General features: G+C 41.6%; 2 protein-coding genes across 6 annotated transcripts; one reads left to right on the top strand and one right to left on the bottom strand.

Moving 5' to 3' along the window:
• Nucleotides 1–890: 890 nt before the first annotated feature.
• On the bottom strand, nucleotides 891–11,508 carry ttc8 (tetratricopeptide repeat domain 8). Of its 2 annotated transcripts, XM_083535096.1 has the most exons (15): nucleotides 11,263–11,508; nucleotides 10,609–10,635; nucleotides 10,099–10,219; nucleotides 9,916–9,979; nucleotides 9,345–9,504; nucleotides 9,130–9,219; nucleotides 8,977–9,021; nucleotides 7,918–8,003; nucleotides 7,692–7,779; nucleotides 7,490–7,600; nucleotides 7,216–7,355; nucleotides 6,714–6,888; nucleotides 6,456–6,578; nucleotides 1,430–1,513; nucleotides 891–1,286 (listed from the first exon to the last, which is right to left on the bottom strand). In XM_083535096.1, the coding sequence occupies exons 1-15, from the start codon at nucleotides 11,380–11,382 to the stop codon at nucleotides 1,170–1,172; spliced, it is 1,551 nt and encodes a 516-aa protein (XP_083391222.1). In that variant the 5' UTR covers nucleotides 11,383–11,508; the 3' UTR covers nucleotides 891–1,169. The 2 variants fall into 2 exon arrangements, with proteins under 2 accessions (XP_083391222.1, XP_083391221.1); XM_083535095.1 differs by lacking the exon at nucleotides 10,609–10,635.
• A 2,112-nt stretch (nucleotides 11,509–13,620) lies between these two features.
• rbm5 (RNA binding motif protein 5) lies at nucleotides 13,621–22,110 on the top strand. 4 transcript variants are annotated; one of them, XM_083532579.1, is made up of 25 exons: nucleotides 13,621–13,725; nucleotides 15,289–15,328; nucleotides 15,428–15,617; nucleotides 15,778–15,933; nucleotides 16,024–16,093; nucleotides 16,697–16,770; nucleotides 17,495–17,578; nucleotides 17,681–17,741; nucleotides 17,994–18,059; nucleotides 18,161–18,321; nucleotides 18,449–18,546; nucleotides 18,634–18,721; nucleotides 18,818–18,886; nucleotides 18,972–19,041; nucleotides 19,295–19,395; nucleotides 19,493–19,616; nucleotides 19,699–19,790; nucleotides 19,885–20,034; nucleotides 20,126–20,266; nucleotides 20,353–20,424; nucleotides 20,503–20,676; nucleotides 20,782–20,856; nucleotides 21,329–21,432; nucleotides 21,540–21,669; nucleotides 21,783–22,110. In XM_083532579.1, the coding sequence occupies exons 1-25, from the start codon at nucleotides 13,692–13,694 to the stop codon at nucleotides 21,906–21,908; spliced, it is 2,550 nt and encodes an 849-aa protein (XP_083388705.1). In that variant the 5' UTR covers nucleotides 13,621–13,691; the 3' UTR covers nucleotides 21,909–22,110. The 4 variants fall into 4 exon arrangements, with proteins under 4 accessions (XP_083388705.1, XP_083388706.1, XP_083388708.1 ...); XM_083532580.1 differs by having other exon boundaries at nucleotides 13,632–13,725; nucleotides 20,356–20,424; XM_083532582.1 differs by having other exon boundaries at nucleotides 13,701–13,805; nucleotides 20,356–20,424.
• Nucleotides 22,111–24,077: the final 1,967 nt, after the last annotated feature.

Below are 24,077 nucleotides of genomic sequence, written 5' to 3' on the forward strand. Positions count from 1 at the left end.
AGCATTGAGCAGCTTATAAGTTTTGCAGTTATATCCTCTGACAAAGATTCAGACTGGCGAGTTTGTGTCTGCATTTGTATCACCGACTTATCAAGTTTAACAAAGTGGCTAAATAAATTGTTCTTTATGCATGAGCAAGCATTGAGCGGCCTAAAATCAAACACTTTAGAATCATGAATAAACCATGACTATCAGTGTCTATGACTGAATTAACTAAAACTTTCAGTGACAGCAAATACATCATCAAAAATGAAAATCTGACTTCAGTAAATACTTTCTTTGCTTAATCGCTCTCTCTTTAATTTAGTTAATCAAATGCATTGAATCATGATGCAAAGATCGGATGTTATTTATCTTTTGTTCCAAAATACAAAATGTCAAGTCAAGTTTATTTCTATAGCACTTTTCACAACAGACATTGACTCAAAGCAGCTTTACAGAATTTAACAGTGAAGGTGAATGGTGTGTGTTTATCCCTGATGAGTAGCCGTGGCGACTGTGGCAAGAAAAACTCCCTTAGATGTTATGAGGAAGCAACCTTGAAGGGAACCAGACTCAAAAGGGGAACTTATTCTCATTAGGGTGACATCAAGACTGATTATATTCTTAACAATGCAGAACACTGTAAAATGCTGCTAAGTAGTAAGATAGCAAGCTGACTTTGTGCAAACTGTGAATCAAATTGGAAATAGAAGTAATCACAGTTATAAGGCATGCTGCTATTTATTATTAAGTATTCGCTGTATGAATGTGGTGAAAAAATCCAAAAGAATTGTGCCTGAAACATGTGAACATTTTCTTTAAAATAAATAAATAATTCATTGTCTCACCTATTTTGCTTATTTTTTCAGGTTCGGGAAATTGATATTAAAATAACTGAAACAACACGGTTTTACTTAATACTGCATTTTTAATGCTAAATAAACAAGATCACATTTCATATAACATTTTTAAAAGAATAATGAGGTCCACCTAAACTGCAGATATGCACTGTGGTTTATTATGTCTATCAAAATATTATCTGAGATCATTTATTTTATCTATAAAAACATAAAAAAAATGTAGACAACTTCATCTCTGTAGGCATTTCTAGAATAATCTCTTGCAATGGTTAATAGCCTGCTTAACTGTGGCGATTTACATAATTTGAAAAAAATTAGATGAAAATTTCAGAGCACAGCAAAGTGTTGTCTGAGGGTCTTCAACATCTTTTGAGTGTCCACATGCTCAGGAAAAGCGTCCTCTGATTTCTGGGCTGCCACGTAGCTACTCTGAAGATCACCAACCTGTCAAACAAAATACAGATACCCACAGGAGAAACTAGCGAGTGCTGTCCTTACATATGTATATACATTAAAAAATTAAAATAGGTAAAAAGCATAATCAACAAATATGGGTCTAAAGCTGTTTGAAATTTAATAGTGCTCACCTTATCTGACAGGACAGAAAAGTTAAAATGTGGCTCATACATATGGGGGGAGAGTGAAGCGGCTGTTTGCAGAAAGGCTTTTGCCTGCAAATGAAAGCCACATTGCTGTTATACACTGTTACAAGAAAATTTCATTTTAAGGAAGAGGATTAAATGTACGCAAGCAAAGCACCTACACTAAAGCTGTTCCAAAACAAAACCGTCATTACAGAGAAAAACTCAATACTCTTTCACATGTACATTCCTTCATAAAGGGATTATAAGATTGTCTGGTGTAATTTGTGAAGAACAGTGTAATCAATTTGCCACTGAACTCGAGGACTGAACTCACATCTATTATGTTGCACGCCAGCTCCAATTATAAAACCATGTGAGCACATAAACACACTGTCACAAACAGTGTTTACAACAAATAATATCTGATACTGGTCAAGTAGGGAATTAAACTAAACAGGATGTGCTGTTAGGTGGTTATTGTGAACCTAAGAATGTTTATTTGTTCTAGACTTATATTATATACTTGATGTAATATTATGCCTGTTTTTTAATTTAGTTTATGTAGCAAGTAAACCATAGTAGTATGTGTATGTTGGAACTACAGAATATCTTTTGGCTGCTTCCATTAGGGGTCGCCACAGTGGCTCATCCGTCTTCATACCCCCCTGTCCTCTACATCTGCCTCTTTCAACCCAACTACCTGCATGTCTTCCCTCACCACATCCATAAACCTCCTCCTTGGCCTTCATCTTTTCCTTCTTGCTAGCGGCTCCATCCTCAGCATTCTCCTACCGATATACCCCATGTCCCTCCTCTGCACATGTCCAAACCATCTCATCTACTTCACCTTGTCTCCAAAATGTCCTAAATGCGCGGTCCCTCTAACTCGTTTCCAATCCTGTCCATTCTTGTCACTCTCAACGAAAACCTCAACATCTTCAGCTTTGCTACCTCCAGCTCCACCTTCTGTCTTTTACTCAATGCCACTGTCTCCAAACCATACAACATCGCAGGTCTCACCACAGTTCTATAAACTTTCCCTTTCACTTTTGCAGATACCCTCCTAACACAAATCACTCCTGACACTCTTCTTCACCCACTCCAGCCTGTCTGCACTCTTTTCTTTAGTTCTCTAACACACTCTCCATTACTTTGCACTGTTGACGCCAGGTACCTGAACTCCTTCACCTTCTCCACCTCTTCTCCTTGCAACCCACCACTTCACTGCCCTCCCACTCATTCACTCACACATACTCTGTCTTACTCCTACTGACTTTCATTCCCCTTCTCTCCAGCGTGTACCCCCACCTCTCCAAGCTCTTCTCAACCTGCTTCCTACTCTCACTACAAATCACAATATCATCCATAAACATCATAGTCCACGGAGACACCTGTCTGACCTCGTCCGTCAACCTGTCCATCACCACTGCAAACAGGAAAGGGCTTAGAGCCGATCCTTGATGCAATCAAACCTCCAACTTGAACCAGTTTGTCGTTCAGAATATATTAATACATATTTGACTAATGATGTAAGAATGAAACAATTCTATTGAATAACATGTTTTAAAACATTTTTTGTTAATTTGTTATTTATATAGAATCTATAAAATGAATAATCAGCTAAATACTAAATTCACAACACCTATATTTTTTTTTTCAAAATCTCAATTATTAAAATTATGTAAATATTATTATGTTTGATCTTCTATGTTAACGCCATCTGGTGTTTCTATAGCTATTAATTGGTTAAGAAAATAAAATCATGAGATTGAAGGTGCTGATATGTTAGGCGAGACACGGAGGCGGAAGCCGGAGTAACGGCAAACAGAATCTTTATTTCACAACAGGCAGAGCTGACACAAAAGCACTCGGGATAGTCCGTGAATATAGTCCGAGGGGAGCTTCGGAAGAGAAGCGCAGCTATGGAGTGTGCGAGGAGTCCGAACGACACCACCCCTGCGGAGAGTCGGAACGGGACAACGACCCCAGCGGGGTCCCGGAACGGAGCACAGCCCAACTTGGAGACCAGGAGCGGGGCAAGGTCCTCGGCACCGACCAGAGGCGGAGAGATGGCCCCCATGGAGACCAGGAGCGGACTGACGCCGCCAGCAAGGATCTGAGGTGGCGTGATGCGCCCAGCGGAGGCAGGACGCAGAGAGACGCCCACCACGGAGGCCTGGAACTGAGAGACGGTCCTGGCGATGACCCGAGGCTGGGCGGAGTCCTCGGCAGAGGCCTGGAGCTCGGAGACGGCCAACGCGGAGACCCGGAACGGGATGACGTCCACGGCGGGGACCTGGAGCAGAGCGATGCCCTCAGCGGAGACCAGAGGCGGAGTGCTGCCCTCAGCGGAGACCTGGTGCGGAGCGACGACGTCGGCGGAGGCCGGAGGCGGAGCGACGCTTCCGGTGAAGGATCGGAACCCAGCAGTGCCCCTCATGGAGTCTAAAGGCCGAGTACCATCCACGGTGAAGAGCAGTGACCGAGAGACGCCCTCCCCGGAGACCTGAAGTGGAGCGATGCCCAAGGCGGAGACCGGGAACGGAGCCACGCCCTCAGCGGAGACTGGCAGCTGAGCGACTTCCTCTGCGGTTGTAGCTGAGAGGCTTTCACCCTGGAGACCTGGAAAGGCGTGACGTCCCTGGCGGCGACCTGAGGCTGAGTGATGACCTCGGCAGGGTTCATTAGTGCGACGTCACCCTCCAGGCAGCTCAGGAGCGACCTGTCATTGTCCAGGGAGCTTGGAGGCAGGATATCGCCGTGAGAGGGGTCCTGAGGCGAGCAGTCACCGAGGGAGGAGCTCATGAGCGGGACATCGCCGTGGGAGGAGCTCACGAGCGGGACATCGCCGTGGGAGGAGCTCGGGAGCGAGACGTCGCCGTGGGAGGAGCTTGGGAGTGAGACGTCGCCGTGGGAGGAGCTCGGGAGCTAGACGTCACCATGGGAGGTAACTCGGGAGCGAGAAGTCGCCGTGGGAGGAGCTCTGTGATGTGTCTTCGTCTTCTGAGTACTCGTGGGGCGAGCCGTCACCTTTTGGGAGACTGTGTGGTAAACCGTCGCCTTCGGATGAGGCCAGGGGCAGTGGTTCGACGTCCCTTTCGCAGTCCTGGAGCTGAGGTGAGTGCTCTGGGGCCCCCTTGGGCGAGAAGGAGGTCTGTGACGTAGCTTTGCCTTCTGAGTGCTGGTGGGGCTAGCTGTCACCTCTTGGAAAACTGTGGGGTGAGCCATCGCCTTCGGATGAAGCCGGGGGCAGCGGCTCGACGTCCCATTCGCAGTCTAGGGGCCGAGTTGGGAGCTTTGGGGATCCCTTGGGTAAAGTGGAGCTCTGAGAGGTGGCGTCGCCTTCCGGGAAACTGTGGGGCGAGCCGTCGCCTTTGGTGGAGACCGGGGGCAACGGGATGACTTCCCTTTCGCGGTCTCGGAGGTGAGTTAAGTGCTCCGGGATCCCCCTGGGTGAAGAGGTGTTCTCGGGGACGCGCTGGCGCGGAACCGGGCTCTCCTTGGGACGCTGGAGCGAAGCGGGACTTTCCCGGAAGTCCTGGGACGGAACCGAGCTCTCCTCGGGAATCAGGAGCGAATCCGAGCCTTCCTCAGGGACCGGGAGCAAAGCTGAGCCCTCATCAGGGACCAGGAGCGAAGCCGAGCTCTCCTCAGGGACCGGGAGCGAAGAGGGGCTCGCCTGTAAACCCTGGAGTGGAGAGGAGCTCGCCTGGAGGTCATGGGACGAAGCCGCGCTCTCCTGGAGGTCCTGGGATGAAGCCGAGCTTCTTTCAGGACTCTGAAGCGGAACGGAGCTCTCGGGGACTCTCTGGAGCGGAACGGCGCTCTCGGGGACTCTCTGGAGCGGAATGGAGCTTTCGGGGACTCTCTGGAGCGAAACGGAGCTCTCGGGGCCGCTCTGGGACTGAGAGGAGCTCTCGAGGCCGCTCTGGAACTGGGAAGAGCTTTTGGGGCCGCTCTGGATGCTCAGGAACGGAAAGGAGCTCTCCTTAGAGACCTGGCACGGAGCTGAGCTCCCCTTGGAGACCTGGAGCGGGTTAGGGTTAGGCGCTCTCAGAAGCGGGGGAGAGGAGATGGAGATCAGCCGTGATCATCCCGAGTTCCTTGGTGAGCAGCTGCAGGAACCGGGCACACGAGCCGAACTCACCTCCAGTCGCGTCCCACAACTCACTGGCCAGAGAGAGAGTTTCCCAGTCAGTAGAGAGATGTGAAACGCGATCTTCGCTCCTTCCGTCCAGAAGCTGGACGGGTACGCCTCCATATAACTCTGTACACTCCGTGAAAATACGCTCCACTCAGCCCTGTTGCCAGAGAAGCGAGCCGGGAGTTCCGTGACGTCATCGAGGGGTGTGGCGCTGCCGAGCATGATCGAGGAACGGCTGTGGGCTTACGGGTTTTCCCGGAGGCGGAGCTTGGCTGCCGCTTAATCGCGGCCGAGCGAACCCGACCTCCAAGGTTTGGTTCGTGCCGGGACCACGGCGTTAATCCAATTACGTCCCCCTTTTTCGTTTGTCCTTTTTTTTGTCTGTCCTTTTTTTGTCCGTATATTCCTTTTTGGAGGTCCATTATTCTGTTAGGCGAGGCACGCAGGCGGAAGCCGGAGTAACGGCAAACAGAAACTTTATTTCACAGCAGGCAGAGCCAACACAAAAGCACTCACAGCACTCGGGATAGTCCGTGAATATAGTCCAAGGGGAGCTTCGGAAGAGAAGCGCAGCTGTGGAGTGTGCGAGGAGTCCGAAACGGAACGTACGTAGCGGGATAACTGAACGTACGAGCACACCGACATAAACCAACACGAACACGCATGAACATACAATAACGGACAGGGAGTGTGGGTGAATGTGGGGTTTTTATAGGATCTGGGAATGAGCGAGTGAAACGATCCCCAGCTTTTTCCCATGAAGCCCGATTGCAAGCAGATCCGTGCAGGCGGGGCACGCACGGGAGAAGGAGCGAGGTGCTTTGGGGAAACCCGAGGTTTGACAGCCATCGAAGGGGGATTCCTGACATGATAAGTGTGCCATACCTGCTCAATGCGTCCTTTGCGTAGCTCCAGCACTGCCAAGTTGTTGTAGGCTTCGGCATTGTCATTGTTAAATGCTAATGCTAGTTTAAAGCACTGATAAGCAAGAGTCAAGTCACCGATACCCTAAGGAAAAGAAACACAATGGAACAGAGAGTTGATTTTAAAGATTTCACAGGTTACCACTGGATTACCCAATAACTTCATATGAGCTCCATGAGAGTTTTAATCTGAACGTGGCTATGCTGGTGTCAAACTCACCACTGCAACATGTCCGATATTATACCAGATGTCAGCCTGTTCATCATCACTGGAAACCAGGGCTAATGCCCTCTCGAATGAGGATAGAGTCATGTCATACTGCTGAGCATAAAAGCAGCATAGGCCCAGATTATTATAGAGCTGGCAGTTATATACACCCATCTGCAGCAACCGTCTGAAACAAATAAAGGAAAAAATGTATTAAAGTAACAGTAACATTACATATTAATATATTAACAGTGGTGTGTTTAACAAAAAGTTAAACACTTTTTCACACAGGGCCATGTAGTTTTAAATTTTGTTTTCCCTCAATAATAAAAACCTACATTTAAAAACTGCATGTTGTATTCAGTTGTGTTATCTTTTACTAATATTTAAATTAGTTTGATGATCTTAAACATTATAATGTGACAAACATGCAAAAAAAAGAACTCAGGAAAACACTTTTTCACACCACTGTAAGCTCTTGTATACTTCTACATGAAGAAGGAAGGTTGAAGACCTGTAGAAACGCAAGGCGATCTCTGGCTGGTCTGTATAGAAATGATTGCTTCCTATGCAGGCAATGGCCTCCACATTTGTGTTGTCCTGCTTTAAGACATCTTTGTAATACTCTGTAGCTGAAGTGATGTTATTCATCTCCTAATGCAGTCAAAGATATAAATTACTACACTTGGCAAACGAAAGTTTCATTTCAATACACAAGCTACAAAAACATGTAGCTCAAAATAACCCCTGCATATTTATCCCTCCGAATCTAGCAGTAAAACACGGACCTCATGAATGCGAGCAATCCCCGTCAGCAAAGTTACTTCTCCTGGGAAGTGGTCCAGTCCTTGTTTGAAGAGGTTCAAGGCAGTTATAGGTTGATCTAATCGCTGATAAACCTGTGCACCAGGAAAAAGAGAAAGAGCACTGAATTAGTGTTGTACATTTCCATTATTTATAAGCAAAGTATAAACAAAGAAAACGTTGTACCTTCGCAAGGTAAAGGTAAGTATCTACAAACTCTTGATGGCTGAGCGCTGATCTGAATTGTTTCTCAGCTTCACGGTACAAACCAAGCCTGCAAATACAAACTTCAATCATCCAACCAGTCGATGCGTCGCATATAAATATCAGATCAATTCTCAGTTATCCTTTCAATGCAGTTAAATAAACGTGTCACCTCTAGCAATACTTTGTTATAATAGTGATTTGTCACCTGTAATAACATTTCCCAAGTTGGACTTTCCACCACCAGTCCTTGAACTGTGCATGCTCCGTAGCAAGTGCAGCTAGGTCCAAAGCCTGAAATGTTCCAAAATTGTGATGTTAACAAATGTACTGCAAATCAAATCTATGATATTTTTGCTTATTTTTATTCAATTCTTTTCATTGCCAATTTCCATCCAATAAATGGGTCTCATTTATAATAAGTCAAGTCAAGTTTATTTCTATAGCGCTTTTCACAACAGACATTGTCTCAAAGCAGCTTTACAGAAATCAACAGTCAAGGTGAATTGTGCATTTATCCCTGATGAGCAAGCCTGTGGCAAGGAAAAACTCCCTTAGATGTTATGAGGAAGAAACCTTGAGAGGAACCAGACTCAAAAGGGGAACCCATCCTCATTTGAGTGACATCAAGAGTTTGATCCTAATACCAGTATTACCTAGAATTTGAGAGAATAAAAGCTACTTTCACTGACCAGGCACAACTTTATCGATTAGACCACCTGCCCAATATTGTGTTGTTCCCCCTTTTGCTTCCAAAACAGTCCTCATCCGTTGGGCATTAACTTCTTCAGCAATTTGAGCTACAATAGCTCATCTGTTGGATCGGACCACATGGGTCAGCCTTGCTCCCCTCATGCATTAATGAGCCTTGGCCGCCCATGAACCTGTCGCCGGTTCACCACTGTTCCTTCCTTGGACCACTTTTGATTGATACTGACCACGGCAGACTGGGAACAGCCCACAAGAGCTGGAGTTGAGGAGATGCTCTGACTCAGTCGTCTAGACATCACAATTTAGCCTTTGCCAAACTCACTCAAAAACTTACGCATGCCCATTTTTACTGCTAACACGTCAACATTAAGGACAAAATGTTCATTTGCTGCCTAATATATCCCACCCACTAACAGGTGACATTCACTTCACCAATCATTATGTTATAATGACACAATGTTATGCCTGATCAGTGTATTTCCTCCATAAAGCCAAGTATTCTATTATCTATTTCTATTATCATTTACTTATCGAGTATTAACGGTGGACTACTCACATTTTTTACATCATTCTCATGGTGAAAGATGTATTCAAATAACGCCTGGTATAGGAGTAAAAGAGAGAAAAGAAATTTCAATCACAACATTTGAGACAGGAATTAATAATCCTTTAACTGCTACATTCATTACCAACTTGTGATTTGCGGTACCTTGGATAAATTTGGTTTCTGTGCATACTTTGCCAAATTTAACCTGGACATGTTTATAAATGGCCCATCTTGATGTGTTAGCATCGAAGCCTGAAAGATAGATATCAATTTGAAACAATGAACACAAAGAATTACTGTTATTTTTTTAAGTAGAATACAAATGTAAAAACTGATCACAAGTTTTTTTTTTAAACATTACACTGTGTGTAGCCTACCGTGCCCAATCGGACAAATCTCCCAGAAGCACTGGTGACAGGGCGAGCAGTGTTTGCAGTTCGAGGTGTCCTGATGGCTTGCTCCATAGTCCCTGGTCTACCAGATTGAGTGCTGGGCCTTACAAATCCTGTAATAGGGCGTCCCGACTGGGTCACTGGTCTAGTTAAAAAAAAAATTTATACCAGTCACAATAAATATGCAATAAAGTGTATTACTTCTAGTGCATCTGATTCAATTTTCTTTTTTAAACTGTGGGTCTCAAAATGATAAAAATCACAACGCACCATTATCAAATTTGTTTCTTTTTCTATCAACTATTAACATTCTCACATTTCTTATTGAGTTCTTATATTCATAAGCTGGTTTGCATGGTTGAATAAGTTTAATACATATCTCAGTAACAGTGGGGGTTTTGGGATTAATGGGATCTATGGTTGCAAAAAGTTTGTCACCCATTGTCTTAACCTTCATATATTCTTCTACATCTTCATTGAAAATAAATGTTTAATTAGGTATGTTCACAACCTACAACTAAAATGAACTGAAATGACTACATTATTATTTATTAACCTGACAGCTGGAGTAGGTCCTCCACCTTGACTCGTTCCAGGGAGCCTCAGTGATGTTCCAGGTCCTGCCAGAAAATAGTTTGGTTAGTTGTGAAACTAAAAAGTGTCTTTAAAAAAAGAGTTTATAATGAAGGTTGTGTTTTTATATATATAAATAAGGTGACAGCTTTATGGGAGTACACACGTGCCACTTGTGCAATAGCACTTTCATCCAACATTATTTCTGCAATTCCCTCCTGGTCAACTTCCACTTCATCGATGTACACCATCTCAGTCAGGGCCCTTGTCTTCAGGCTCCATGCAGCCTTCAGGAAATCAGAAGAACTACTTAAAACAAACTAAAGCAAAAAGTCTTTCAACTAAATCAGTATCTTGGTTCTGTACAAGTTCTACCATTAAAGCCTTTGGCTCTGTGAGTGTTAGACACTGGTATTGATGGCTGTAGGTTACAAAAAGAAATGTTCAAAAAAGTCACAAAAAGGTAATTTAGCAATAAGAAAGGGCACAAATGTTCACAAATCTCCTAGTTGAAACACACCTTGGTAAATGGGTAGATCAGTAAAGGGAATATTTATTAATTAACACTGGGATATAGATTAAAACAAAGGGTGAATTGGGTGTGACTGGGGTTCTACCTAGGAGCCTGTTTTGACTATACTTCACTAAAAGAAACATCCAGGCTTTAAGCAGTTACCTCAGAAATATGTGGCGTATGAGGTTCCTTGGCAAAAAGGTGAGGCAGAGAAGAGTGATCAAAATCAAAGGTTTAATTTGAAAGCGCATACCCGAAATGTGTTTTCACTAAACAAAAATAATTGTTAAAACTAATTAGTATGCAAAAATATGTCCCTAAACATCTGTCCTTCTGAAAAAAATCTAATACAAGCTGACCTTCCAAGTTGTTTAAAATGGTCAAGCTGGTAAAGTGCAGTTAGAAATGAAGGTTTTACTTCACTGTAGGATTTATAAGAAATGAGCACAAGACTAAGACAATTGGATATTGTCAAATATTTATTTATCAGTGTTGTGATTCGTGGTCTAATAGATTGAACATCCCTACACTTGCTTTGGTTGCTGCTAGATGATCAGTCCAAGCTGGATGTTCAGAAGCGTGGTGTCCACTGTCCTGACTAGATGGTTAATATTAACGCATATTTTTATGTAATATTAACTTGGGTATTTATCTAAGAAGTTGCTGGAACAGAAAAGACACACAGCAAGAAAATAAGACCACTAATGTTTTTGCGTTTTATTTGCGATCTAAACATTTTAATGGGATTAATAGTAGTCTAGCTGGCTAATATCCACAGCCATGCTGGCTCTATTAGATCCATATCAACACACTCACCTGGTCGAACGGATTGTCCTCCAACACCTTTGTGCAAAGATCGGAGCATATCTGGAACTTCCGTCTCCTGAAATAACTCCATGCTAGAAAAAGAGGATCCATAGATAATGTCACTTCCATTATTTTATCCTAAAAAAACCGTGTTGGTCGAATTTGTGCTCCTGTTTCCGGGCACAGATTAGCTGAGTGAGCTACAGCCTCTGTAGCTAAACCTCGAGCGTCCCGTTACTCCCAGCAACGCGTTACTGTCATGTTCTGCGCATGCGCGTGTCTGCCATAGGTATTCAAATGCATTTCTTTGTATATTTTTCCGCCCTCATTTTTTATTTTATTTAATATATATGTATATCATTTTGACCTTAAGCCGTGGATTGATCTTTTTTTAATTTTGAGTTTAGACATTAACTTGAATCGAAAGGGGAACAGCATTGCAAACAGCAAATACACACGTAAGTAGAAATAAGATCAAAAATGCAAATTAAATTAATAAAAGCCTATTAACTGCCTTTCTAATAACGCTGTTTTACTGTGGGAAAAATTACAAGTATCTTCTTCTTTTTCTTCTTCTTTCGGCTGCTCCCATTCGGGGTCGTCACAGCGAATCATCCGTCTCCATACCCTTCTGTCCTCTACATCTGACTCTTTCACACCAACTACCTGCATGTCTTCCCTCATCACATCCATAAACCTCTTCCTTGGCCTTCCTCTTTTCCTCCCTCTTGGTGGCTCCATTCTCAGCATTCTCCTACCGATATACCCCATGTCCCTCCTCTGCATATGTCCAAACCATCTCAATCTTGCGTCCCTCACCTTGTCTCCAAAATGTCCTACATGCGCTGTCCCTCTGATAAACTCATTTCTAATCCTGTCCATCGTTGTCACTCCAAACGAAAACCTCAGCATCTTCAGCTCTGCTACCTCCAGCTCCACCTCCTGTCTTTTACTCAATGTCACTGTCTCTAAACCATACAACATCACAGGTCTCACCACAGTCCTATAAACTTTCCCTTTCACTCTTGTTGATACCCTTCTATCACAAATCACTCCTGCTACTCTTCTCCACCCACTCCACCCTGCCTGCACTCTTTTCTTTACTTCTCTAACACACTCTCCATTACTTTGCACTGTTGACCCCAGGTACCTGAACTCCTCCACCTTCTCCACCTCTTCTCTCTGCAACCGCACCACTCCACTGCCCTCCCACTCATTCACACACATGTACTCTGTCTTACTTCTATTGACTTCCATTCCCCTTCTCTCCAGCGTGTACCTCCACCTCTCCAGGCTCTTCTCAACCTGCTCCCTACTCTCACCACAAATAACAATATCATCCGCAAAGACATGCAGTCAGAAGAGGAACGTGATGCAGTGATGTAGCAGTGATGAGGCTGTGCCTCACCTGTTATATAACTTTTTTTTTTTATTTAATTAAATGTGAATTTATATTTTATTAAAACCTAGCGTTTTCTCTCACATCTGCGTAATAAATGCCATTTCTTTTTCAATCAACTGAATTTATCACAGGGGGGGCCCCGTCAAGTTGTAGAAACATCTCAAGGTCTCTCAGAAACATCTCAAAGATGATCAGTGGAAACAGGACACACCTTTTTTATATACATTTGCAAAAAGATTTTAAGCAAACTTACATATAAAGCTCTCACTAATTCTGCCTTATGGTGAGATACATTATCATTATGTGTAATTGAATTAATAATTAAATCATATATCATATCTACCTCATGTGTATTGCAACTTAACTCTGCTATGACTAATGTTTACTCTTGATGTTTAAAGTCTATGAACCTTAGTCAGTTAGTAACAACATTTCATTCTTTTGTATAGTGTGCATGTAAAAGAGCTTGAGTTTGATTAATAGTTATACTGCTTGAAAGTCAACACATATCTGCGGAAATTGTTTGTTGCTCTTGATAAAACTGCAATTAACAGTAGCATGAGAGGCAGCGATTCCCACTTCCTCAGGACGAAGGTGTGTGAGGGCCCAAGTACTGATTATATGACACCCAAATAAGATTGCCTAATCAAACCATGAATTTAAAAAGAAGAAAAAGAAAAAAAAAATGAAGAATACAAACAAATAGAATAAATAATAAAAAAACTTTTAAAATTAAAATTAATACATTAAAAATAATTATAATAAATATAAATTATATAAAACAATTATATATATATATATATATATATATATATATATATATATATATATATATATATATATATATATATATAAAATTATTATTATCTTAAAAAATAATTATAATAAATATATATACCAAACAGGATTTACGCAACCCTGATCCAAACTTGTCAACTTCCGGATTCCACTCCCCGTATATATAATGCTCGCGCAGACTTCCGTTCTCAAAGCATTGTGGGAAAGAGAAGGCTGCAGTAGACCATTTTAGGTGTTGATGCAGTCGTCAGTAGGAGGACGCGCGCTTTCAGGTTGGCACGACGACACATTTCACCTGTCGGCCGCAAGTTTTTTGGGGTTAAGTTTATCGTTTGAATTACGTTTTTAGTTGGTAGGTTCATGTAGTGCAACATATTGGCCTTTTGGAGTTTTTCGAAGGCTCGCTTAGGTTATTTTGCATCTCCAAGCAACAGACTTCGTCGTGAGGCTCCATTTTGGTGACCTGTTAAATGTCGGAGCCGCCATGCTAGCTGCATAACCAGCGCCTTTAACGCTAACATATCAACATTTACACTGCTCTGGAAATAGCACAAATAGGTTTATGTGGTGTATTATTCTTTTTTATAATAAAATATAAGAAAGAAAGTGCGGGTGTGTTGGTGCTATGTGTTAGAACTGCTAGCCACCGAGCTGTACGCGTTGTATCGATCTAGTCGGTTGATGTGAGACAGGGGATTAATAAACCTTTGCATCCTCCGCAATCATTATTGAAATGTGCTTAGAAAACAAAGTTGACATTAATTTCCAAAATTATCAATTGTATGAGCCCATATACAATTGTGCATTTTTTTCCCCCCTTCTGTGACGTCGTTAATGCGCCTTTAAGATGAACTCACACTTTCAGTGTTTAACTTTGCGTTCCTTCACAGCCGAAATGTTGAATTTGAATGTAAATCTTAAATATTACTAGTATAATCTGTTAAACATTTGTAGTGGGACGTCAAAGCTTTGGGCTTCTGTTTAGAAAATAATGATCGCTGTCAACTTTTTGGTTTCCCAAGTAATGTTCAAGTCTAAGATTGACTGATTTTTTTGGGAAAACTTTGTTCATGTTTAAGCAATGAATACTTCAGCTTCTGAGCATGCGCAGTGGCAAGCCTTTGTGTGTGTATGTGTATAATTTATATGTATTTTATATAAAATGAAGCTACATCGAAGTGTAATAATTAGGGAAACTAAAGTTTCAGAGTTCCAGTAGGTGAACAGTGTTCCCTACAACATCCTGTAGATCAGAGATGCTCAGACTAGGGCCAATGTTGCAAATCTTGACCCATGGTGACCTTTTGACTTGTTCTATTATGACACACGAGACTAGGAAAACTGGGGACAAATGCTACTGACAGATTTCTAATGTAGCATGACTGAATGAGTTAATTTTTAATAATCATGAAATCATAACTATGTGGAACCGAGGCAAATTTAATATAATAGTTTGCTACTGTGTGCCTAAGGCATTAGACTTTGGATCGGAAATGTCATGAGTTTAAATCTTAACAACCAGCTCGGCGGTTTTTTTGCAGAATATGAAGTCCCGTTAGTTACATCAGCTGATGCAACAGCGAATGCTTAGATCTCTGATATAGGAATCATGTTGCGTGTACAGCCAACAAATGAGACATTTACCAAAACATAGGCTTAATGACGTGCACATTTAGAATCTTCTTAGTATGTGCAATTAAATTGCAGCAATGTGTATAAAGGTCTTTAGGATGTGTAAAAGGTGTAAAGTTTTCATATTTGGCATTAAGAGGAGAGCAGTTTGTGATATGCATTGCTCAAAGATGATTGATTTATTTATTTATTTCCATTCGCAGTTCTCTCATTAGGTGACGCAGAGATGGGTGCAGATAAGCGGTGAGTGTCGGCTCATTTATGTTGCCATGAACTATTTGTATAGCACATAGTTAAACGTGTAATTTTTGTTGGTAATGATGCAACTTGGTGGTCGGTTAGGGTTAGCCGCACAGAGCGCAGTGGCAGGTACGGTTCCGAGCAGTCTCGTGATGACGACAGGCGAGACCGGCGAGATCGTGACGATCGAGGATATGACTCCCACCGCTGGAACGACGATCGGCGCAGTGACCGCTACGATGGAGACAGAGGGGATCGTAGTGATCGGTACTGGAGCAGAGACAGTCCTGAGGTTTGTGCCAGGTTCTGATTGTGGGGTTTTTTTTGTTTTGTTTTTTGTGAGGTTTTATTACCACTAAGCATAAATATATTTTTAATGCGTTTATTTGAAAGTGAGCTACAGTTCTAATATATAGCATGATTGTTTCTATTGCACGTATCCATACTTGCAGCGTGGAAGGAAGCGGCGTAGCAGTGACTGTTCTGATGACGGTCACCATTCTGATGGTGATTACTCTGAGCATGACTACAGGGGAGACCCAGCTGATGAAAAGGAGAGTAAGACCATCATGCTTCGTGGTCTGCCTGTCAATATCACCGAGGCAGACGTAAGTACCATAATGTCAAAAGATAAGTTTTATAATGTGTCCTAAATGGTTTGGGTTAACCATTTATTTCTTTTTATTTAACTTCCTCAGATTCGAGCAGCCATTGACCAGTTAGAAGGACCGCAGCCAATGGACGTGCGGTTGATGAAAAAGAGAACAGGTGAGACTGGTGTACCGTGGATCTTTCCTCTGCCAAACCTATGACCACTGGGCCAACCTGCTTCTGCTCAAATGCCTTTTGCCATAGCAATAGTATTATCTGAACATTCGTAAAGCTGTTTTACACCAAATTAAATGCTTCAGGTATAATTTTAACCCAGTATGAATAAAAAGGTAAAGTTGAAGGTAAGTTGAAATTGTTTGCTATTCCCTTGAAGTTTAGTTATAGTTTAGACAAATGAAGTTGGATATCATGTCTGAGCTGATTTCATCTGATTACCAGGTGAACTTTCTTTTTGGAATAAAGCTACAGAGCAATATTTGTAGGTTGTGTGCTTAGAATTAAGTTAATGGAACTGTTTTCTAGTGTTCAGTTGTACACATTTGTGGTCAGTTCTAGAGTGTAACTAGGCTATCTACTGCAATGTAATTTTAAGATTTATCTTGCTATGGCAAAAGATTTTGTTTCTGGCACACTCCCAACCATTTGACCTCTCTGGGTCTCTGGGGGTCATGAAGCAGTTTGTGACAGAGTGTGAATGTTATACGACTGAACCTTAAAGACTAACACGCCTCCCGTCTGTATATCTGAATGCCTCTCTAGGTATAAGCCGAGGTTTCGCCTTCGTGGAGTTTTATCACTTGCAAGATGCTACCCGATGGATGGAGACCAATCAGGTTGCTTCCTAATCACCAAGTCTAGCTTTTACCCTGGGGAATGATGCAATTTGAACAAAAAAAAAAGTGCTACCCCAGAAAAGAAATTGGACTTTAGACTATTCCCCTCTTTTTTTTCTCGAAGGCATGGTGTGATTTACACAGGGGCATTTCATGGACTTTTTTTAAGCGAGGTGACAAATAGGGTTAATGGCTTTGATATGTGTATAGCCATGCAATGATATAAAAACTGAACATTTAAGATAATTAAGATATGTTAAAATGTAAGTGCATTCACTGATGTGTATATGTATATATCTCTACACACATACTTGAAACATTGGTTAATCTCAGAGACTAAAAGCTTAGATACATTTATTTTTTTTGACCATACTCTGACTAAAGGCTATTCATTTTACCGACTTGTGTTTTGAAGGAAATGTCTTATCACATGACTAGTGATTGAGGAGAAAGTCTAAGTTTCCTTATGATGAAAGACTTGTTGTGCGGAGTCTGTACGTCATCCCACGTTTTTCTCTACCTTTTACACTCTGCTCCGGCCCCATCCGGACACTCGGGTCCCAAACAGCATGAACACAAGCACCCACTGTTACACTCATACACTATGTCTTCCTGGGCGAGCCTCCCTTAAACCCTTGTGGCTGCTTTAGTGCTTGTTCATGGGCTGAGATCAGGAACGTTCTGAAGACGGTGTACTAACTCCTGTTTTGTATTCCTTCTGCAGAAGCTGCTAAACATACAGGGCAAGACGGTTGCCATGCACTACAGTAACACTCGACACAAGTTTGAAGACTGGCTTTGCAATTCGGTAAGCTTTCAAATGTGTTTCAGAAAACCCCTGTAGTGTACTTAGCACCACCTGCACTATTGCAGTGGTTCGGAATTAAAAGACTTGACCGGTTGCTTGCAGTGTGGCCTGTACAATTTCCGGAGGAGGCTCAAGTGTTTCAGGTGTGGTGCCGCTAAATCGGGTAAGTAGGAAGCCGTGGCCTGCATCTCTTGGATCCGGGGTTTAACTGGTTTAGGGACAAAAGATCAGATAGCTAGATATCTCGATAAAGTTCAGCAATAATTATACTTGATATCAGAATGTTTGTTTATTAGGCTATGATTTATAAGTTGTACAGTTAATGAACCAGTAACCTTTTTTTTTTTTTTTTTGTGTATAAGAGCGTACCCTTGTTAGAAAGCTGATAAGATATCCTCTTGTGTTTTCTCCACAGATTCCGAAAGCAGTGTAACTGCTGGAAACACAGAAACCCAGTCCAGCGGTGATTACTATGGAGACAGTACGGATTCTTATTTTATAATGGATGAATCATTGCTTATTATTAGTACTGTATGTAATTGCATAAAAAGATGCAAGTCATCAGTCAGCAAATTGTTACAGCAATCATCTTGAGGAACATCGCTCCACTTTCTACTGTTGAGGGCATTATGGCAGCCCTGGCACCATATGCTAATTTGTCCCCCAGCAACATTCGCCTTATCAAAGACAAGCAGACCGGACAGAATAGAGGATTTGCTTTTGTCCAGCTGTCCTCTCCTTTGGTATGTGGTCATTTGTATCACCATTAAAATACAGACGGAAAGGAACTTTTCTGGGGGATTATAGTCACATTACTATCGAAGATTTGCATTGTTGTCCACACGTTTACATCTGCTGCTGCTTTTGTAGGAGGCATCGCAGCTCCTCACCATCCTGCAGGGTCTGCAGCCCCCACTCAAACTGGACGGGAAGACCATTGGGGTCGACTATGCTAAGAGTGCTCGGAAGTATGTGCCGCAAACAGCCGTTGTTTGTTGTAGTTTGGATGATTGCTGAGGTTTCTGATTTGAGATCCGATTTCATGCTTTCTATAGGGACTTACTGTTGCCAGATGGGAACCGCATCAGTGCTTTCTCTGTAGCAAGCACAGCAATTGCTGCTGCCCAGTGGTCCTCTAGCCAGGTTAATACAACTTATAACCTTATTTCAGTGGTAACATGGTGTCTTCCAGCTGCTGCTTTTCACATTAACATGTTATGCCCCTTTTCATTCCACCAGCCACAGCAAAGTGTGGAACCAGCATCGGAGTACAGCTTTCTGCAGGAAGGATATGTGCCTTATTCACAGGTTAGTAGCATACAGCTCGGTTTTTTTATCATCCCATTTCTTTCTAGAGCATTAGACATGGCCTTTTTTTTTCTTCTTTTTATAGGAATATCAAGCCCAGTTTCAACAGCAGGGGGGAGTATCAGACCCATCTCAGGCTAATGGCATACTTGGAGGTATGACATTTTGTATTTTATGCTGGCCTGGAAACAGTAACTATTGGGGCAAACTGATTTTCATGGTGGAGTTTCCAGGTAGATTTAAGAATGTCTAGTTTGATATGAAAACAGTCATAGGATTAGGTCAGGGAATCTAGAAGTGAGTACTGAAAATCCAAAGGGCTACTGTAATATTACAATTTTGAACTAACCACTTGAGTTTTGTAGAGCTATACCAACATTAAATCTGATACCGTTTGTCTGTGTGTAGCGGCTCCTGGAATAAAGGTTCTCCCTGCAGCTGGAGCAGTGGTCATCTCTCAGGGTGCCCATGTTTATCAATCCCATATCATTAGCCAGCCAGCCACACAGGTAAAACTGACATTATTATTATTAAATGTTTTTTTTGCTTCTTCTTCCATGAGTTGAATCCTAGATTTCAACAGTGTCCTTGTACATGACTTTGCAGGCAGTGCAGCCTGCAACCATCACAGCCGCTGCCACCATCTCGGCTCCTGCAGCTTCTGCAGTATCCGTATCTGCTACAGTATCTCCCGCAGCTACTTCAACTTCCACTTCAGATGCTAAACCATGTAAGGCTTTCTACAAACTGAAGCTAGCACATAAGTCCAGATTATTTTGTTGATCTGTATTTATTTATTGGACTCTTTCCAGGTGCCCCCGATACTTCCACCTACCAGTTTGATGAATCATCTGGCTACTACTATGACCCTCAGACGGGACTATATTATGACCCCAACACACATGTAAGTGGCCTTGAAAAGCATTTTTATTTGAATCGCCTTTGCAATAGAGATCGGATCATTTACAGTGGAATCAATGAAATAACTTGTTTTGCAGTATTACTATAACTCGTACACACAGCAGTACCTGTATTGGGACAGCGAGAAGCAAGCATATGTTCCTGCAGTGGATTGCAACACTGCTTCAACTCCTTTTAAAGAGAGCAAGGAGAAGAAGGAAAAGCCCAAAAGCAAAACTGCTCAACAGGTAGCCAATTGAAAGAATTTTTCAGTTGCGCAAGATGCTACGTGGTGTTTGCACACAGCTAAGTTTGCAGTGTTGCTCTTTGTGTATTTAGATTGCAAAGGATATGGAGCGTTGGGCTAAAAGTTTAAACAAGCAGAAGGAGAACTTCAGGAGCAGTTTCCAGCCCATCAGTCAGGAAGAGAGGAGAGAAGCGGCGGCAGCAGATGCTGGCTTCACGCTGTTTGAGAAAAAAGTAATCTTAATCCAAAATCATCTGCAGATTTTCAGTTTGTAGGTTTATGTATAAACAATAAATGCATTTTATTTTTTTGTTTATAGCAGACTGGTGGTTTGGAGAGGCTCGTTTCAGAGGCAGTGAAGACTACAGAAGAGGAAAGTTCATCCTCAAAGGTTAGGCTTCTGGCATCTGCATATACACACACACGTTCCGTTCTTCAGTTTTGTGACTTGATCAAGCTCCTTTTGCAGGTAGGACTTGTGGCTGCCTACAGTGGAGACAGTGAGCCCGAGGAGGCTCCAGAAGGCGACGACAAGGAGGACAAATTGACAGACTGGAAAAAAATGGCCTGCCTCCTGTGCAGGAGACAGTTCCCCAGTAAGGAAGCCCTAATTCGCCATCAACAGCTCTCAGACCTGCACAAGGTACTTGAACCTGCTTTGGTTTTGCGATTAGAGCGGTAAAGCAAAAGATTTGAATCTTCTTGTGTGGCAACTTTTTTTTTTTTTTTTTTTTTTTCTCCATTTTAGCAAAACTTGGAGGTTCACAGAAGATCCAAGTTGACTGAAGCAGAGTTGGAGGAGTTGGAAAGAAAAGAGACTGAGGTTTTTAAACTTGACTCTCTCTGAGAATAAAATACATTGAATTATGTTTTTGTGCATTTTATTTATGTTTCCTTTTTAAGGAAAGTGCACAAATGTGCACCCAAATTTTGGTAGCATAAATAATTCCAAGATCAAATTTTTTTTTTTTAATGAATGTATGACTGCTCATTAAAATATTGCGTTGTCAGGATAGTTATTTGGTTATTTGAGCTTTATGATTATTATTGGAATTCCTGACATTTAATAGAATTATTTGCTGCACATTTCATTGTATTCTCTGCCAAACATCTCATTCCTAAACTGAAATTAACATCCCAGTCTTTTCTCTGAAAGGGCCAAAGTGTGTTTTGGCGGTCCGCTCATTCATATATATATATATATATACACCATTATTCCTTCCTAGGAGTGGAACAGTTTCTTTAATAAACACAATAGCCTTAATTTAAAGCAGCCTACTGCTTTTTGCATGCAGATGAAGTACAGAGACAGGGCAGCTGAGAGGAGAGAGAAGTATGGCATTCCTGAGCCTCCAGCACCAAAGAAGAGGAAGTTCACCCAGCCAGCCCCAGTCGTAGTGTAAGCTAACAGCCCTGGGAGAGTTCACTGACTTGTACCCTGATAGATTCCATTTTCCATGTAAAAGCATAGTTTTGTGAATAAATTCTCTCTCTCTCGCTCGACAGGAATTACGAACAGCCCACGAAGGATGGGCTGAACAGTGACAACATTGGCAATAAGATGTTGCAGGCTATGGGCTGGAAGGAGGGAAAAGGTCTTGGCAGAAATCAGCAAGGCATCACAGCACCTATCGAGGTTGACTTGTTTTTCATTTTCATACCTGCAGATATTTATTAAAATTTTTTCTAAGCTGTAAAGAAAGCCTTGTTGAGCAAATTCACACGATAATCTTTTTCTTTAACCTACAGGCCCAGATGAGAACGAAGGGAGCAGGGTTGGGTACCAAAGGCAGTAATTACACCCTGTCTGCATCAGATACATACAAGGATGCTGTGAGGAAAGCCATGTTTGCACGCTTCACTGAAATAGAATGAGGGTGTAAAGTCCGTTCATTGCGTGCTATAAGATGGTCTTCGCGGCCATGAGAAGCTGTATATACGTATGGTGAACTGGTGTGTGTATAGTGTCTTGAGAAATATGATTTTTTTTTTTTGTTTGTTTAAAAGGGACATTTTTGAACAAATAAACTCTAAACTGTAAAGTTTGTACATAACGAGAATAAAATAAGTTGAATTATGTTAATTGTTTGTTTTGTTTTTTTATATATATTCCCCTTTTAAGGAAAGTGCAAAAATGAGTGCACCCAAATTTTGGTAGCATAAATAATTACAAGTTTTGGGATTTTTTTTATATATATATATATATATATATATATATATATATATATATATATAATTTAAAATGAATGTATGACTGCTCATTAAAATATTGCGTTGTCAGGATAGTTATTTGACCTTTTAGATGATTTATTATTGGAATTCTTGACATTTAATAGAATTATTTGCTGCACATTTTATTGTATTCTCTGCCAAGCATCTCATTCCTAAACTGAAATCAACATCCCAGTCTTTTCTCCGAAAGGGCCAAAGTGTGTTTTGGTGGTCCGCTCTGGACAGTGTTGGTTCAAGATAACATCACTATGATACAAATCTCAATTAACTGTGCATATACGATGTCCATGAAAAGTGCAAGTATTATTAATTGTAAAGGTTGGTAATTGGATTTTTATTTATTTTTGTTTATTTTAGTTTGTACGTTTAAAAACAAAAATGAAACAAGCAATTGTGACTACTTAGCTGATGTCTTACACCACCAGAGGGCAGCAGCATTTTGAAACGATGCAAAAGGATTCATCAGCGCATTGGTATCACTCCTTTTGTGCAACAATTTGCAGTTGTGTGTAGTGGCATCTAGGAATTTATTTTAGTTCTCAGCATAGCATTTTTTACACCTCAGACTGCTTTACAAATTAATCTTTATATTAAAACCATATAGATATGCTTAGAACCTTTCCCATGTCATGGGAAGAATGTTCTCTAGCATCATTCTAGCAAAAGAAAGTTTACTCTGGAAGTCAGGTTTTATAACCTGCTGAGTGAACAAGGCTATCACCTCATGCTGTCTCATTTGCTGGCACTATCAGAGAAATTACGTTTGATATCTGCAGGAAGCTTGACCTCGAAGTTGTGCAAAATAGCATTCAGTGCGCTGTTAATGACCATCACTCGGTCACAAGTGCACTCTCTCCAGATACATTGCTGTTGGTTTTGGTATGATGTCCCCTTGACTAATTTACGCTGGCCTCTGGATGATTATTATTATTATTATAGCTGATTTTCCTTTCCCTACGAAACTGCATAAAAGGCAAAACTCAAGGAGCTGAAATGACACGACACACATCTATAACCATAAAAATAAATGACAGCATAGTTTAAACAGCATTTGAAATGCTAAAGTCTGGAGCTAATTGCTCAGAAAGGTGAATTACATGGCAAATGTATATGGAATGACACAATACATAGATAAGGTAAAAGAAGTGTAGTCCCATGTGGCTTAGTTTCTCTTGAGTTGAGGACAGATCTATATTTTTGCACCTTCCATCTGGCCATGCTATGGCTGGTCCTGTTCCTGTTCTCTTCTCTCATCTTCACACGTTTGTCTCTGTTGGCATTGAATGTGACTGATAAAATCAGGCCATGCTTTTATATTCTTACCACAGTACTGCATGCCAAGATTACATGGTAGTTTCAGAGATGAGGTTGTTATGGCTAATGGTTTGTATTGACAAATGTTTATTACAAATGTTCTGGGTAACTAAACAAATCATATTACCATCAAGTTGCTCGCATTCTTAATGTTAAATCATGTACTAACATTTTGAACAGTCTTAACAAATCACAACAAAATACTCCCATGCCTCTGTTTTGTATTGATTCACATACTTTTCATTCAAACACCAATCCCAATGCATTTCACATATATTTCCATAGTTTGGTATATTTTCATCTTAAAATGAACGAGCCTGCAACACTTGAAGTAGGCCCTATTATGCCTTTTAATGAGAAATGGTATTTGTCTGGTCACTCCTGATTGCTGCACTGATTGTTGTCCTTTGACAATCTTCACAGAGGATCTCATTTATAGTGGCCATTGGGTTTTTGGTTAACTGTCAGACCAAAGACCCTACATTGCTGATTACTCAG

The sequence above is a fragment of the Silurus aristotelis genome (assembly GCF_946808225.1).
Source record: "Silurus aristotelis genome assembly, chromosome: 2".
Lineage (NCBI taxonomy): Eukaryota > Metazoa > Chordata > Actinopteri > Siluriformes > Siluridae > Silurus > Silurus aristotelis.

Excerpts from the sequence above, each read along its gene's own strand:
- rbm5 (XM_083532579.1), top strand. The coding sequence starts at position 13,692 with ATGCAGTCGTCAGTAGGAGGACGCGCGCTTTCAG. Across the intron at positions 15,934-16,023 it reads TCAATATCACCGAGGCAGAC|ATTCGAGCAGCCATTGACCA; the intron begins GTAAGTACCATA and ends TAACTTCCTCAG. Across the intron at positions 20,035-20,125 it reads AAAGCAAAACTGCTCAACAG|ATTGCAAAGGATATGGAGCG; the intron begins GTAGCCAATTGA and ends TTGTGTATTTAG.
- ttc8 (XM_083535096.1), bottom strand. The coding sequence starts at position 11,382 with ATGGAAGTGACATTATCTATGGATCCTCTTTTTCTAGCATGGAGTTAT. Across the intron at positions 8,004-8,976 it reads ATGAGAATGATGTAAAAAAT|GCTTTGGACCTAGCTGCACT; the intron begins GTGAGTAGTCCA and ends GGAACATTTCAG. Across the intron at positions 6,579-6,713 it reads ATATCGGACATGTTGCAGTG|GGTATCGGTGACTTGACTCT; the intron begins GTGAGTTTGACA and ends TCTTTTCCTTAG.